General features: G+C 40.6%; 1 protein-coding gene across 1 annotated transcript in view; it reads right to left on the bottom strand.

Moving 5' to 3' along the window:
• B3GLCT (beta 3-glucosyltransferase) overlaps nt 1–17,952 on the bottom strand; it is a 107,088-nt gene that overhangs the window by 43,623 nt on the left and 45,513 nt on the right. Inside the window, exons 5-7 of the mRNA XM_032610845.1 lie at nt 17,409–17,485; nt 16,490–16,601; nt 3,183–3,319 (exon numbers count right to left, since the gene is read on the bottom strand). Coding sequence (XP_032466736.1) covers nt 3,183–3,319; nt 16,490–16,601; nt 17,409–17,485 — 326 coding nt within the window. The remainder of the gene's footprint in view (nt 1–3,182; nt 3,320–16,489; nt 16,602–17,408; nt 17,486–17,952) is intronic.

The raw sequence follows: 17,952 nt of genomic DNA, 5'->3' as shown, positions 1-17,952 counted from the left end.
CTTACCAAGACCACGGAACTGCCACAGGCTTTACGTTTATTACAGGGCTACAGACGGGACCCTCGTTTCAATGACGAACCTCCTAATAAATATTTTAACTACAAAGAAATAATGGTAATTTGAAAAGGAAAACTAGTAATCAGTTTCAAAAGTCCTCGCTGAGTTTTTAGCCTGGTTGAGCCACAGACAAAAATTTATCTCTAATCGGAGGAAAGATGAAGGAGGACACAGGTCATCATTTACGTGTAGTCATGAAGCACCGGCCTCACGGTTGGTAGGAGTGTGGCTTGATGGCACACAGCTCGGAAAGAAGCCCCATGGAGCCTCTACTCCATTCCTGCTCAGTACCTGCCCACCGGCTCAGCGGCAGGAGTGGGTGAGGACACTGCGTAGAGAGACTGCATTCTCAGAACATTCCTGACATATATTAAGAGAAAACTCTGCCCTGGTGTGGAATCTTGTCCAACTCGAACTCTGCTTGGCTGGAGCCGGTTTTCATGAATAAACTCTTTTAAGGTAACTTGGGGATTTGGACTCATGCCAAGTGCCTTCAAAATCTGAGCCAACCACATTCAGACACCAAACACACACACAAAAAGAAAAGTCATACCTGGGCTTATCGCCACGGACAAGGAACACAGAATTGCGATCAGCATCCAATGGCACGTGACATCCACTGTCAGATGGCCACGCTGCCCACACCCGTTCTTAAGAGACAATACACGCCTCTGAACTGTTACCTTAAACATGCTCTCTACTCTTCCTGACTTTTTGAGTTTCTTTCGCATTCAATTCTTGTACATTTTTCTCTGAGGGAAACTAGAGAAAAATGTGACAGCCACTGATAGAATCTCTTTAAGAGGAAAGAATCTCTTTAAGATGAACACTGACTGACTGGAAACAAATCAGTATGTACACTGACATCTGTAAGTGGCTACGTTTAGCAGCCTGTGGAATCTGCCAGAACCAGTGATGGTTACCTCAATATTACGAATGTCGCATGGATGAGTCAGCCTCATGGGACACTTGGGGCCTAACCCAGTCACCTTGCAAACAAGTCCCAGTTCTAAAAGTGTGCAGGGGGGCATTCACCCGACTTAAAAGGCCAGTCCTAGTGGTGGGAACTAGGTTTCATTTTTCTATACACCAAGCAAGGGCTATACCCAAGGGCTTTTCAAACGCTAATTTCAGGAACCAACAATGCCAAAAAAAACAAGGCCAGAAATCCCAACTACTTTGTGAAAATACTTCTTCATTAAATATTCAGTTCCTGGCAAAAGAGAATTTGACATTCAGCTTTCCTGTTTTTAGAAGGCACCAAGTTATGTCCCGATAACACAGTTCTAATGACACAACCAGCTAGACCGGAAACTTGCAACAAATATAGGGCTCCTTCAACTCCATACCAGGAAAACTCCCTACCTGACTCTTCTAGTCCCACGTGCGAGACAGTCAACAGAGCAAGATGTTGCAGGACATCTAGATAAGGTTTTCTGATGGAAAAACAACAGGGGAAACCAGTAACGGTGTTCTGTAGTAACACCTATTTGAAGAAACCATCTTACTGAAAATCAATGAGCGTTTCTCCAAAGATGCAAGTTTTTTTTTTGTTTTGTTTTGTTTTTTTTTTACTGATGCTATCGTGAGGACATCACGTAGCTAGAGCACTGGGAAATGTTGGGCAGTGTTAATTCAACACTCACTGACGCGGGATTGCTAGCCCCAAAAATATTTTCGGTGAGAAAGTCTAAGAAAGTGAGTGTCATGAAGTGTCTTTAAGTAACCAGTTTTTCTGGTGACTTGAGCAGAAGAAATACTTGAGTAACTATATCATTGCCCTACCTACAAAGTGAGCCGTAAGTCAAGGAAAGGAGACACAGTGAATCGACGCTCCCGTAGTGGGCACTGTTGGGTACCCACATGAACCAGAGCCTCTCCTTCCTTCCTCTAAGAGAATTCTGATTTTGATCAATTATTCAGGCCAAAACAGGGGCTCCAGGGTCAGAGTTAGTTTGATCCCAACCGATGCACTGAAGTTCTGGCAGCTGTTAACGGTGCAGAGGATGGTATAGGCCTGAAGCTGTCCCAACTGACTTTAATTGGACAGGATCCACCTAGAGACTGGGGATAAGTACTTTCATTCCATGGTTAGAGGCTCTCTCCTGCTGTACATAAATAAGAAGTTCATAGCCCTTACTGCCTTGAAAGCACAAAGCAAACCAGATTTAGGGTGAAATGATGCTGTGCACTAAGCCGGAGAGACAGAGAGATCCAGCCTCCCCTCAATGACATTGCTGGACTCCTGCACCAAACAACCACCCACCTCCGCTTCCAATTCCAGCAACAATATTCCCTTCATCCACTCTGCATACGTTTCTGCTACTTGCATCTACATTGGAAAGGAGCATGTTACATTGTAAGGAACTTTCAAACGTCAAGGGAGCAGTCCAGAAGTTTCAGCAACCACAAATGACAACGTATCTACTACCTTATATTCCTACAATGGGCTAAAAAGCTTTTCAGGACTCCAAACCCTAGAAACAGGACACTTACTGTAAGAAATAAGAGAAACATTTTCATCTTTGCAGATATAAGAACCACAACTGCACTATCAACTTTCCATTCCCTAAAGAACAAAAACTCACAATTAATCTGAACTACTTAGGTTAAGAGGACTGTCAACAGCCATGCTTCTCCTGAATTACAACTTATCTTCCCCTTTCACATCAAAAACTGCATTACTGTGATTCTCACACCAAGAGCTAGGTACGCCTCCTGCCCAGCCCACGTTTAAACGCGTCTACACCTCCACGCACATAACCAGTCATCACCCCAACCCGAGGCGTGCTGCTGATTCATTTCTTTACTGACAATCAGAGTCACGCCTAGAGCTCACAACAGTGGTCACTCCTCCGGGTACGGAGTCCTGAGCACTCGTGGGCCCTCCCTCAGCCTCACAGTTGATCATTCGCCTCATTGTGCAGGTAAGAGGAAGGGCAGAGCGGCTGAGCGTGAGTCTGAGGGGATGAGTAAGTGATGGAGCCTGTGTCCGGCTCCTGCCGCGGGTCTCCCCGCTGCCTCTGCTGAGAAGTTCACTCAGCTCCATCAACTGCAAGACTCGGCGAAATTAAAGCTGATTCGTACACGAGACGCAACAAAAAGCAAGTCTCATAAATTCTTACTTGTTTACCAGTGGGATACTGAGGGCCCAGCCAGCAGCGAAGTCTGGGTATTTAAAAACTGTAGGATTTTCGGAAAAGGCATAATGGTGAATTATCGTAGATTCTTCGTCATGTAATGCTTTTCCTAAAAACCATTCCTGTTAAATAAAGATATAAAATTTTTTTAAAAAGCCATTTCATGCATGACCAAAAACAAATTGGTATCATTAGTTAAAGATCCTGGGTAATAGAGAATAAGCACAGATTATATATTTCTAAAGAATTTTAACAAAAATATAATTATTACTCATGTGATACTGAATATAGCATAATCTTGGTCTATAAAGAAAGTAATTTAAGATCAGATCGCCAGGATGAACAAAATGCTAGTCATCGTTATACTATAAACACATAAAAGTGGTATTTTATAGAATATTCCTTATCAAAATACCACTAATGTGAAGAAAACAGTGTTCCTTTATGTCCCACTGAGGTCTGCAAAGAAGAATTTGAAAAATTCCTTCCAGAATCAGTGCCTATTTTATTCATTTATTCAGTCATTCAATGAACATTTATTATCATTTGTTATCTGTTAACATTTATCCCACGCCAGGTGGGAACAGAGCTTACACAATAGTGGGGAGACAGAAAGTAAGCAAGTAAATAAAGTAAGTTCAGATAGTGCTATGATGAAAATAAAAGAGGGACGGGTGACCCTGGAAAGAGAGAGAAACCTCTTAGGAAGTTAACAGTTGAACGGAGATTAAATAACATCAAGGAACCAGCTAAGCACACATCTGGGGAAGAAGAGGTGAGGCAGTTAATACGAAGTCCCTGAGGTGGGAAAAAGCTTGATATATTCTAACAAAAAATGAGTGCAGTATGGCTGGAATATACTGGGTATGGGAAACATGGTACGAAAGAGAAGCAGGAGATAGACCAGGGTTCAGATGTCACAACAGAACAGCCTGGATCAGACCGACTCTCCCACCAAGAACAAGTATAAAAGCTGGAGGAATTCTTAGAGCAAATGACTGAGGGCATCAAAAAACAACGAAAGCAAATAGGATGTGAGGGCTAACACCTGAGAGAGAAGGGGAGCCCATCCATGGGAGCCCCATATTCACCTCCTTTTACCCTCAAGGAATCTGCTGATTACCCGAGCAGAGGACAGCACACAACCAAGGGCAGCAGCTGGGGACTCGTGCAATCTGGCTGCACTGCAGAGACAGAGGCTGGAGCTGCAAGCTGCCGAGATGGTAGAGATTTAAGGGGATCCCAGAGGAATGAGCCCCAAATTCTGCCTGCAATCTTCCCTCAACTCCTAGGCTGCACAAAAATCAAGGGAAAACACAAGAACCAAGTGGGAAACGGCAGTGAAGTGGTTAACCTGAGCAGACTTCAGCAGTGGTTCTGGGAGCCCAAGGCTGGAGGGCAGGGTCTGCCGGGGGAAAGGGTCTAGAAGTAAGGGCAGTCTGTAGCTACACCTACCCAGACAAGGTCTACAACCCAGAAGAATATTAAATGCACGAGACCAGACCAATAACAGAGAAAACTGAGAAACAGAGATTCGCAGATAAACCAGGTTTTGCAGTTTAAAAAATATATAATTAATATGAAAACAGACGAAAAGATGATGATTTTTACCAAAGAACTAGAATCTATAAACAAGAGTCAAATGGAAATCCTAAAACCGAATAATGCAATAACTCAAGTTAGGAATTCAAGAGAATATTAGACATAACAGAAGAGAGAATAGTGACCTGGAAGGTAAGTCAGTAAAAAATTTCCACATTTATGCACAAAAAAGAAAAAGAGGAACATGCAGAAAAGAGCTTAAGGGCAACACGGGACACAGTGAAAGGTCTAAAATACATGATGCTCAAACTAAGCAAAGTAAGTCAGAAAGAGAAAGACAAATACCATATGATATCACTTGTATGTGGAATCTAAAGTATGGCACAAATGAACCTATCTACAAAACAGAAACAGACTCACAGACATAGAGAACAGACGTGTGGTTGCCAAGCGGGAGGCGGGGAGGGAGAGGGATGGACTGGGAATTTGGGGTTGGTAGATGCAAACTATTACATTTGGAATGGATAAACAACAAGGTCTTACTGTAGAGCACCGGAACTATATCCAATCTCCTGGCATACCATAATGGAAAAGAAAACTTAAAAAAAGAATGTATGTATGTGTAAAACTGAGTCACTTTGCTGTACAGCAGAGATTGGTACAACACTGTAAATCAACTATACTTCAATAAAAAAATAAATTAAATACATGATGTTCAAAACCCAGAACAGGAAGAGACAGACAATGGAACTCAATCAACATTTGAAGAAACACAGGCTTAGAATCTTCTTAAAAACGGATACAAGTCATCAAGCCATAGATTCAAGAAGCTCTATAAACTCTAATCAAGAGACATACAAAGAAAACCACATAGGCAAATGCTGGGTGAAAAACCTAAGATAGAGAAAATCTTAAAAGTAATTTTGGGGGAGAGGTGTACACATTTCTTTCAAAGGAGCAAAAATAAGACATACAGTTAACTTTTCAACAAAAACAAGAGAAGTGAAAGAACGGAGCATCTTTACAGTGACAGAAAATTACTGCTGACCTGGAGTGTGACACCTCATGGAACTATCTTAGGTGCAGTGGGAAACCACAGGAGGTTTTTGAGCAGGTGAACGAGAAGATGTGAATTACAGATACTGGATTATTGGGATGGCAAGAACAGAAACCAGGAGGGCAGCTAGGATGCTTAAATCATGGTCCAGGAAAGAGATGACGGTAGCCTGGACCACAGTAATAGTATTCAACACAGCGGGAAGACAGATGAGAGGTGTATCCTGGAGAGAGACTCCACTAAATGTGCCAGCATGAGGTTGAGGGGAAAGAGGAATCAATCACCAGCCCCAGGTGTTTTCATATGAGCAACTCAATAGACAGTGATGCCATTTCTGAGATGCAGGAGACTGAAGATGGAAGAGGTTAAAAAGGGGCATGAAGAGTTCAGTTCTGAACAAGTTGAGTTTGAGGCTCCTGGTAGACAAGTAGGCAGCTGGACATAGGAGTAGGGAGCACATAACTCCCTCCCTTGGTTCCTTCATGCTTGGCTCAAATGTGACCTGATCTGTGAGATTTTTCCTGAACACCCTCTACGGAAAAGTAAGCCCATCCCAATCTATCCTTCATCCCTCTTATTTTGCTTTATTTTTCTCCATAACACTTATTACCATCTGACACCTCGTTTCACATTTGCCTATCTGCCCTGCAAAAGACTATCCCCTCCTTGTGACCAGGGATGTTGTCTATTTTGCTCACTGCTGTATCCCAGGATACCTAAATGTCCCAGGTGCCCCTAGTTTTGTGTTAAATGATGCAGCAAGCCCAGGAGAGCTTTCAAAGGCAACTATGAAAGAAATGTCAGCAGATGATTTAAGTCAAGTACCCTAAGTTCTAAAAGTTTTGTATATTTTCTCTCTTACCCAACCATCACCCCCTCACTCCCTATCCCTTATCAGAAAATAAAAGCAGGAGGGATACAGTCCTGTCTTCCCAGGGCCCTCTTCTGCTCATGGCTGTGTTCCAAATACCTCCCAGAGTCTTAGTTTGGGTCAATTCAGCAACAAGTCATAAATGAACATATGTGAAAGCCAGTAACATAACTGTGTGTCTAGGTCCATAGTTCCGCCCGAGGATTTCTTCCTGACATTTTATGGATATATTAAGTCACCACTGGGCAAGAGAAGTGATTATAAGACAAATAGCCTTGGCTTGAGATAGAATATTCAACATCTTTTTAAACAATCAAACTACTAAACATTAACCAATATGAAAATCATCACATTTAACACACCATGTAAATATAGCTTGTTTAAAGAAAATAAACACTTCAGTATATTTTAGCACCTTTCTCAATAATCTTTCACTATTATAATCTCCTGTTCCAAACATAAATTTATGCAGAACATGTTTTTATGTTTCAACAACTAATAGCAGTGTTCAGCTATTATCTAGTATTTAAGATTGTTTTTCAATATTTGGGGGGGATTATACTGTCAACTACTCTAAGGGAGAAATTAATACAGATTCTGTGAAGAGACACTGCCCCATCTTTCTTAATAATTTTCTTAATGCCTTCTTAATAAAGACAATTACAATCAAGACAGATGGTAAAAGAATAACTCAGCGTTCTATTAGTGTGTCAGAACTACTCTTTGCCAGCACTGTCTCACCTCTATTAAAAGTTAAAAATTAAAGACATTTCAGCAAACATACACATGTTAAAAGCATACTGTGGGGAAAAAACAAAGACTTCAATAAGATATAGAAATTTACAGAAATCACCTAGAAAGGCAATTTAACAAAGATTAATTACTTTAATAAAGATTAAAGTTTTTCATTTAAAATATTATGTAACAGCATAAATTTGCATTAGTAAGAATGACAAAATGATATTGAAGGGAAAAAATGTCAGAATCCAACAAAGTAACCGATACTCTAACACATTATTATGAGTTTAATGTCATTTATCTCTGTCAGTATCAAAACCAGGTTTGTCTTATACGTTTTTCCTAAAATTTCACATGGTGGGGGAAAAAAACACACTGGTTTGAGCTAACTTCAACCTTATGTAATTTTTATTCCCAAATGCTAGTTTCAAAAGAAACAAAGCATCCTAGATTTTTTTTTCACGTGGTACTGCTCACAAAAGAAGAAAGCATCTCATTTTACCTCTGGCTCTGTACTTGCTTTGCATGAACTTGCTTTGAACTTATTTATCATTCCAATTTTCATTAAAAAGTACCATGAGTCACCATCTTCTGTACAGAATTAGAGCTATGGATAATGGAAAAAATAATCTCCAGGTGAAACGAACACTAGGAGGAGATTAAAACTCCTACATCCTAAAAAAGATCTGGGAGTTTTTCTCAAGTCAAAGGCAAACATAAAAGCCTAACAAATGTTTTACATAAAATACGGCACCGAGTACACAGCTGCTGCTCAGCCGTCATCTGAAAAGACTAGATGAGACACGTTCATAATTCTTTTCTCCTTTGAAGGAATTATTCTTTTAACCTAACAACCTTCTCATTCAATTCAATCTGTACGTTCCCAGAAATCAAATGCATGAAGAGGAATCACAATGGGTCCTTCCAGCATTTAAAAAGCATCAAGACCAGTGGTTTTATCATAGTGACAAACTTTCCAGCATTTGAGAAATCAACCTAATGATCAATGTTGCCCAACTCTGTGTGTCCCCATCAACAGACCAAGTGGGCACCCAGAAGCCACGGCTCCTTTTCCACATCCTCCTCAAATCTGACTCATTTCTGGAGTGGGTGTCAGAACAGGGGTGGGGCAGGTGTCCAGTGATCCCAGAAAGGACCCAGTTCTGCTTATTCCATGTTTAAAGAATTCTGTTAAGTTGATCAGGGTGCAGCCTGGGCTGCTCGAAGAGAACTGAACGGCCTGATTTCCTCTCCACAAAACTCCAGCGCTGCCTCTAAACCTCCAGAGACATTGAATGTAGCCCAGCAGGACAGCTGACTTACAGACTTATTCAGTCGTATGCAAATATTTATTGACCACCTACTAAGTGTTAAACACTGTGCTCAGTGCTCAGACAGAACTTAAAGGTAAACAAGATCCAGCTGCAACATCATATCTGCACAAGATAAAAATGTTAAAATATGAAAGTAGCAGTGAACTTCTCACCCAAGATGCATACTGTCTCACCCCGACCTTCTCAAATATTGTTCCCTCTGCTTAGAGCACTCTCTCCTATTAACTCCTACTCATCCCATGGGCTCAGATTAAATGTCACTTCCTGTTATGACCTTCCCAGATTCGGTCTGATACCCTGGTGTGTTTCTAACAGTGCCCAATGTTTCCCTTAAACCTCTCCCTTTTAATGGTAATTGCTTTTTTTTTCCTTAACATCTTTATTGGAGTATAATTGCTTTACAATGGTGTGTTAGTTTCTGCTTTATAACAAAGTGAATCAGCTATACATATACATATATCCCCATGTCCCCTCCCTCTTGCCTCTCCCTCCCACCCTCCCTATCCCACCCCTCCAGGCGGTCACAAAGCACCAAGCTGATCTCCCTGTGCTATGCGGCTGCTTCCCACTAGCTACCTATTTTACGTTTGGTAGTATATATAAGTCCATGCCACTCTCTCACTTTGCCACAGCTTACCCTTCCCCCTCCCCACATCCTCAAGTCCATTCTCTAGTAGGTCTGCGTCTTTATTCCCGTCTTGCCCCTAGGTTCTTCATGACCTTTTTTTTTTTCCTTAGATTCCATATATATGTGTTAGCATACGGTATTTGTTTTTCTCTTTCTGACTAACTTCACTCTGCAGGACAGACTCTAGGTCCATCCAACTCACTACAAATAACTCAATTTCGTTTCTTTTTATGGCTAATATTCCATTGTATATATGTGCCACATCTCCTTTATCCATTCATCCGATGATGGACACTTAACGTTGCTTCCATGTCCTGGCTATTGTAAATAGAGCTGCAATGAACATTGTGGTACATGACTCTTTTTGAATTACGGTTTTCTCAGGGTATATGCCCAGGAGTGGGATGGCTGGGTCGTATGGTAGTTCTATTTGTAGTTTTTTAAGGAACCTCCATACTGTTCTCCATAGTGGCTGTATCAATATACATTCCCACCAGCAGTGCAAGAGGGTTCTCTCTTCTCCACACCTTCTCCAGCATTTATTTCTAGATTTTTTGATGATGGCCATTCTGACAGGTGTGAGATGATATCTCATTGTAGTTTTGATTTGCATTTCTCTAATGATTAATTATGTTGAGCATTCTATCATGTGCTTGTTGGCAATCTGTATATCTTCTTTGGAGAAATGTCTATTGAGCTCTTCTGCCCATTTTTGAATTGGGTTGTTTGTTTTTTTGTTATTGAGTGGCATGAGCTGCTCGTATATTTTGGAGATTAATCCTTTGTCAGTTGCTTCATTTGCAAATATTTTCTCCCATTCTGAGGGTTGTCTTTTGGTCTTGTTTATGGTTTCCTTTGCTGTGCAAAAGCTTTGAAGTTTCATTAGGTCCCATTTGTTTATTTTTGTTTTTATTCCCATTACTCTAGGAGGTGGGTCAGAAAGGATCTTGCTGTGATTTATGTCATAGAGTGTTCTCCTATGTTTTCCTCTAAGAGTCTGATAGTTTCTGGCCTTACATTTATGTCTTTAATCCATTTTGAGCTTACTTTTGTGTATGATGTTAGGGAGTATTCTAATCTCATACTTTTACATGTAGCTGTCCAGTTTTCCCAGCACCACTTATTGAAGAGGCTGTCTTTTCTCCACTGTATATTCTTGCCTCCTTTATCAAAGATAAGGTGACCATATGTGCGTGGCTTTATCTCTGGGCTTTCTATCCTGTTCCATCGAGCTATATTTCTGTTTTTGTGCCAGTACCATACTGTCTTGATTACTGTAGCATTGTAGTATAGTCAGAAGTCAAGCAGCCTGATTCCTCCAGCTCCATTTTTCATTCTCAAGGTTGCTATGGCTATTCGGGGTCTTTTGTGTTTCCATAAAATTTGTGAAATTTTTTGTTCTAGTTCTGTGAAAAATGCCAGTGTAGTTTGATAGGGATTGCATTGAATCTGTAGATTGCTTTGGGTAGTAGAGTCATTTTCACAATGTTGATTCTTCCAATCCAAGAACATGGTGTATCTCTCCATCTATTTGTATCATCTTTAATTTCTTTCATCAGTGTCTTATAGTTTTCTGAGTACAGGTCTTTTGTCTACTTAGGTAGGTTTATTCCTAGGTATTTTATTCTTTTTGTTGGAACAGTAAATGGGAGTGTTTCCTTAATTTCACTTTCAGATTTTTCATCATTAATGCATAGGAATGCCAGAGATTTCTGTGCATTACTTTTGTATCCTGCTACTTTACCAAATTCATTGATTAGCTCTAGCACTTTTCTGGTAGCATCTTTAGGATTCTCTATGTATAGTATCATGTCATCTGCAAACAGTGAAAGCTTTACTTCTTCTTTTCCAATTTGGATTCCTTTCATTTCTTTTTCTTCTCTGATTGCTGTGGCTAAAACTTCCAAAACTATGTTGAATAACTGTGGTGAGAGTGGGCAGCCTTGTCTTCTTCCTGATCTTACTGGAAATGGTTTCAGTTTTTCACAATTGAGGACGACGTTGGCTGTCGGTTTGTCATATATGGCCTTTATGATGTTGAGGAAAGTTCCCTCTCTGCCTACTTTCTGCAGCGTTTTATCATAAATGAGGGTTGAATTTTGTCGAAAGCTTTTTCTGCATCTATTGTGATGATCATATGGTTTTTCTCCTTCAATTTGTTAAAATGGTGTATCACATTGATTGATTTGCATATATTGAAAAATCCTTGCATTCCTGGAATAAACCCCACTTGATCATGGTGTATGATCCTTTTAATGTGCTGTTGGATTCTGTTTGCTAGTATTCTGTTGAGGATTTTTGCATCTATGTTCATCAGTGATATTGGCCTGTAGTTTTCTTTCTTTGTGACATCTCTGTCTGGTTTTGGTTTCAGGGTGATGGTGGCCTTGCAGAATGAATTTGGGAGTGTTCCTCCTTCTGCTATAGTTTGGAAGAGTTTGAGAAGGATAGGTGTCAGCTCTTCTCTAAATGTTTGATAGAATTCGCCTGTGAAGCCATCTGGTCCTGGGCTTTTGTTTGTTGGAAGATTTTTAACCACAGTTTCAATTTCAGTGCTTGTGACTGATCTGTTCATATTTTCTTTTTCTTCCTGGTTCAGTCTCGGCATGTTGTGCATTTCTAAGAATTTGTCCATTTCTTCCAGGTTGTCCATTTTATTGGCATAGAGTTGCTTGCAGTAATCTCTCATGATCTTTGTATTTCTGCAGTGTCAGTTGTTACTTCTCCTTTTTCATTTCGAATTCTATTGATTTGAGTCTTCTCCCTTTTTCTGTTGATGAGTCTGGCTAATGGTTTATCAATTTTGTTTATCTTCTCAAAGAATCAGCTTTTAATTTTATTGATCTTTGCTACTGTTTCCTTCATTTCTTTTTCATTTATTTCTGATCTGATCTTTATGATTTCTATCCTTCTGCTAACTTTGGGGTTTTTTTGTTCTTCTCTAATTGCTTTAGGTGCAAGGTTAGGTTGTTTATTTGTGATGTTTCCTGTTCCTTAAGGTAGGACTGTATTGCTATAAACTTCCCTCTTAGAACTGCTTTTGCTGCATCCCATAGATTTTGGGTCTTTGTGTCTCCATTGTCATTTGTTTCTAGGTTTTTGATTTCCTCTTTGATTTCTTCAGTGATCACTTCGTTATTAAGTAGTGTATTGTTTAGCCTCCATGTGTTTGTATTTTTTACAGGTCTTTTCCTGTAATTAATATCTAGTCTCATAGCGTTGTGGTCGGGAAAGATACTTGATACGATTTCAGTTTTCTTAAATTTACCAAAGCTTGATTTGTGACTCAAGATATGATCTATCCTGGAGAATGTTCCATGAGCACTTGAGAAAAATGTGTATTCTGTTGTTTTTGGATGGAATGTCCTATAAATATCAATTAAGTCCATCTTGTTTAATGTATCATTCAAAGCTTGTGTTTCCTTATTTATTTTCATTTTGGATGATATGTCTTTTGGTGAAAGTGTGCTGTTAACGTCCCCTACTATTATTGTTACTGTCAATTTCCCCTTTTATGGCTGTTAGTGTTTGCCTTATGTATTGAGGTGCTCCTATGTTGGGTGCATAAATATTTACAGTTGTTATATCTTCTTCTTGGATTGATCCCTCAATCATTATGTAGTGGCCTTCTTTGTCTCTTGTACTAGTCTTTATTTTAAAGTCTATTTTGTCTGATGTAAGAATTGCTACTCCAGCTTTCTTTTGATTTCCATTTGCATGGAATATCTTTTTCCATCCCCTCACTTTCAGTCTGTATGTGTCCCTGGGTGTGAAGTGGGTCTCTTGTAGACAGCATAAATAAGGGTCTTGTTTTTGTATCCATTCAGCCAGTCTGTGTCTTTTGATGGGAGCATTTAATCCATTTACATTTAAGGTAATTATCAATATGTATGTTCCTATTCCCATTTTCTTAATTGTTTTTGGTTCGTTATTGTAGGTCTTTTCCTTCTCTTGTGTTTCTTGCCTATAGAAGTTCCTTTAGCATTTGTTGTAAAGCTCGTTTGGTGGTGCTGAACTCTCTCAGCTTTTGCTTGTCTGTAAAGGTTTTAATTTCTCCATCAAATCTGTATGCAATGCTTGCTAGGTAGAGTAATCTTGGTTGTAGGTTTTTCTCCTTCATCACTTTAAATATGTCCTGCCACTCCCTTCTGGCTTGCAGAGTTTCTGCTGAAAGAGCAGCTGTTAACCTTATTGGGATTCCCTTGTGTGTTATTTGTTGTTTTTCCCTTGCTGCTTTTAATATGTTTTCTTTGTATTTAATTTTTTTTTTTTTTTTTGCGGTACGTGGGCCTCTCACTGTTGTGGCCTCTCCCGTTGCGGAGCACAGGCTCCCGATGCGCAGGCCCAGCGGCCATGGCTCACAGGCCCAGCCGCTCCTCGGCATGTGGGATCTTCCCGGACCGGGGCACGAACCCATGTCCCCTGCCTCGGCAGGCGGACTCTCAACCACTGAGCCACCAGGGAAGCCCCTGTATTTAATTTTTGATAGTGTGATTAATATGTGTCTTCACGTGTTTTTCCTTGGATTTATCCTGTATGAGACTATCTGTGCTATATGGACTTGATTAACTATTTCTTTTCCCATATTAGGGAAGTTTTCAACTATAATCTTTTCAAATATTTTCTCAGTCCCTTTCTTTTTCTCTCTTCTTCTGGAACCCCTATAATTCGAATGTTGGTGCATTTAATGTTGTCTCAGAGGTCTCTGAGACTGTCCTCAGTTCTTTTCATTCTTTTTTCTTTATTCTGCTCTGCAGTAGTTATTTCCACTGTTTTATCTTCCAGGTCCATTATCCATTCTTCTGCCTCAGTTATTCTGCTATTGATCCCTTCTAGAGTATTTTTAATTTCATTTATTGTGCTGTTCATTGTTGCTTGTTTGCTCTTTAGTTCTTCTAGGTCCTTGTTAAATGTTTCTTGCATTTTCTCTATTCTATTTCCAAGATTTTGGATCATTTTTACTATCATTATTCTGAACTCTTTTTCAGGTAGACTGCCTATTTCCTCTTCATTTGTTAGGTCTGATGGGTTTTTACCTTGCTCCTTCATCTGCTGTGTGTTTTTCTGTCTTCTCATTTTGCTTATCTTACTGTGTTTGGGGTCTCCTTTTTGCAGGCTGCAGGTTCATAGTTCCTGTTGTTTTTGGTGTCTGTCCCCAGTGGCTAAGGCTGGTTCAGTGGGTTGTGTAAGCTTCCTGGTGGAGGGGACTAGTGCCTGTGTTCTGGTGGATGAGGCTGGATCTTGTCTTTCTGGTGGGCAGGTCCACGTCTGGTGGTGTGTTTTGGAGTGTCTGTGGCCTTATTATGATTTTAGGCAGCCTCTCTGATAATGGGTGGGGTTGTGTTCCTGTCCTGCTAGCTGTTTGGCATAGGGTGTGCAGCACTGTGGCTTGCTGGTCGTTGAGTGAAGCTGGGTTCTGGTGTTGAGATGGAGATCTCTGGGAGATTTTCACCATTTGATATTACCTGGAGCTGGGAGGTCTCTTGTGGACCAGTGTCCTGAGCTTGGCTCTCCCACCTCAGAGGTACAGCCGTGACGCCTGGCTGGAGCACCAAGAGCTTTTCATCCACACAGCTCAAAATAAAAGGGAGAAAAAGAGGAAGGAAAGAAGGGAGGAAGGGAGGGAGGGAGGGAGAGGATAAAATAAGATAAAATAAAGTTATTAAAATAAATTAAGAAAAAAAATTTTTTTAAGTGGAAAAAAAAACGGACGGACAGAACCCTAGGACAAATGGTGACAGCAAAGCCATATAGACAAAATCTCACACAGAAGCATACACATACACACTGACAAAAAGAGGAAAAGGGGAAAAAATAATAAATCTTGCTCTCAAAGTCCACCTCCTCAATTTGGGATGATTCATTGTCTATTCAGGTATTCCACAGATGCAGGGTACATCAAGTTGATTGTGGAGATTTAATCCGCTGCTCCCGAGGCTGCTGGGAGCGATTTCGCTTTCTCTTCTTTGTTCGCACAGCTCCTGGGGTTCAACTTTGGATTTGGCCCCGCCTCTGCGTGTAGGTCGCTGAGGGCGTCTGTTCTTCGCTTAGACAGGACGGGGTTAAAGGAGCAGCTGGTTCGGGGGCTCTGGCTCACTCAGGCCGGGGGGAGGGAGGGGTATGGGTGTGGGGCAGGCCTGCGGCGGCAGAGGCCGGCGTGACATTGCACCAGCCTGAGGTGCGCTGTGCATTCTTCCGGGGAAGTTGTCCCTGGATCCTAGGACCCTGGCAGTGGCAGGCTGCACAGGCTCCCCGGAAGGGAGGTGTGGAGAGTGACCTGTGCTCGCACACAGGCTTCTTCGTGGCTGCAGCAGCCTTAGTGTCTCATGCCCATCTCTGGGGTCCGCGCTGATAGCCGCGGCTCGTGCCCATCTCTGGAGCTCCTTTAAGCAGCGCTCTTAATCCCCTCTCCTCGTGTACCAGGAAACAAAGAGGGAAGAAAAAGTGTCTTGCCTCTTCGGCAGTTCCAGACGTTTTCCGGGACTCCCTCCCGGCTAGGCTAGCCGTGGTGCACTAACCACTTCAGGCTGTGTTCAGGCCGCCAACCCCAGTCCTCTCCCTCGGTAATTGCTTTCTTAATGGTCCCTCCTCTCCCTGCTACTCTGTACCATCCAGGCAGTCAGGACCCCTGTCTGTCTAGCCTCTGCTATCATAGTGCTTGATACACAGTTGGTACTCAAAAAATATTTCTTGTCTAAAATAATGTGGTCATTGTTGATAAAGAGAAATAACCAATTTAAATTTATTTCTTAACTCTAGGTTATATCAATAGTTTTTTAATTCTTCAAAATTGATAACCCATATATTTTTTTCATTTAAAAATGGCTCATTTTAAGTTCCATCCTTCTGAAAGCTCCAAACGTCAAAGAGAAGTATTTGACATTGCTTCCAGATATTCAACTGTTATTTCATGCTTCTTTTTTTAAGTGAAAGCAGGTTTTTTTGAGATACACATTGCATAGACAGAATGTGCTCCGTTTCACAAGGCAAGAGCAGCCTATTTCATTCTTCTTAATCTTAACTTAAGTGTTTTTGTTAGACTGAAAAACCTCTTAATCAACATTAAACTTCTTTTACGCATTTTCTGCAAAATAAAAATACTCGTATTGAAATTGTATTTACCTTTGATGGATCATATCTTCTGAGTGCTTGTAAGAGTTGTGGAATTTGTATTCTTGTCTCTTCTTCACAGAAGAAAATCCATGATGAATTTCTGCTATATGTTACAGAAAAGCTGACAAAAACAAATAGGTTATAGTAATCACCTTTATAAAGTGAGTTTATAATAAGGTTTAAAACTGATCAACAGGAAATGGATGAAGGACATACAAAATGGCAAGAAATCTGGATTTTTTTCCCATAATATTTTTCTTCCGTGTATAGTTTAAGCGTAGAGGAAAGCCAGATACTATTGGTTTATGAAACAGCTAGACTTCTTAAAGTTAATTCTTTCTATGACAAACCCCAATTCAGAAGAGACATAATTCTCAAATAAAATATCAAATATATTGACATTATATCCTTTAAGAAAGAAACATATTTAAAAATAAAAGCTATTCATGATTAAGAATCAATCATCAATGCTTAAACTGTATGAATAATGCAGTTTGACTATAAATATATCTAATTTCTCTAATAGTAAGTTAAAGTAGTTCTAAAGACACATGGTACACTAGATATAAAAACAGGAGACTCAGAGAACTGAATCATTTTTGTAAAAAATCCAAGAAATACTTAATTAGTTTGAAGTAGTACTTATGATGTATAACTTGGGAAGAACTGTTTTAGATACGAGACAAACAGTAAGGAGCTGGGGAATTACGGTCACTGTAGATTAATTCAAATAAAACCCACTGCCTAGTGAAACAGGAAAAAAAAAAAGAATCAATCATCAAGAAATCCGATTACAGTAGTGGTCATGGAGTCCAAATGGACTTTACTTCCTGACTGAGGAAAAAACACCCTCTGAGTAAGAAAACTAGGGAGCCTACGAGCGTCAGGTAGAGATGCCAATAATGAGCACGTGTCACGTGAAACGTACTGCGGTAACAACGGAAGAATGGTCCACGCGCCTTCCTGCTGAGCCAGCTGGTGAAGGAGGAGGACTCTGGGGACTTCCTGAAGAAACAATCGTCAAAGCAGAGAAACAAATAAAAAACACAATATGACCGCAGCAATTTCTTCAAAAGACTCAAATTTAAAACCAGGTATTTTAAAAGATCTGACGCTTTGCTCTTCCTACTCGTCTCTTTTCTCTTCCCTTTGGAGCTACTAGAAGTGAAGGATTTTCGCTGAAGCCACACAGCCTCCTCAGCCCCCAGGCTCCGCATGTCTCAGAGGCCCTCCAGGAAGGGTCTTCAGTGACACCCGGAGCAGACCTGGAATTTGCAGGCGTGCAAAGGCGACTGGAAGGCAAGAGCCCAGGAGCAGTCAGGGCAAACTCAGAGGCATAAAGACAGCTTTCTCTGTGTACACAACAGAGGAAAGCACGTGGAAAATAAAACACTTCAGGCTAAACAAGAGGATATAATAGCCAATTTACCTCAAGTGAAGAAAAAATTTTAGAGTGCCCCTAAAAACACTAA

This window comes from Phocoena sinus, chromosome 18 (assembly GCF_008692025.1).
Source record: "Phocoena sinus isolate mPhoSin1 chromosome 18, mPhoSin1.pri, whole genome shotgun sequence".
Classification (NCBI taxonomy): domain Eukaryota; kingdom Metazoa; phylum Chordata; class Mammalia; order Artiodactyla; family Phocoenidae; genus Phocoena; species Phocoena sinus.
This window is presented reverse-complemented; position numbering and strand designations above follow the sequence as displayed.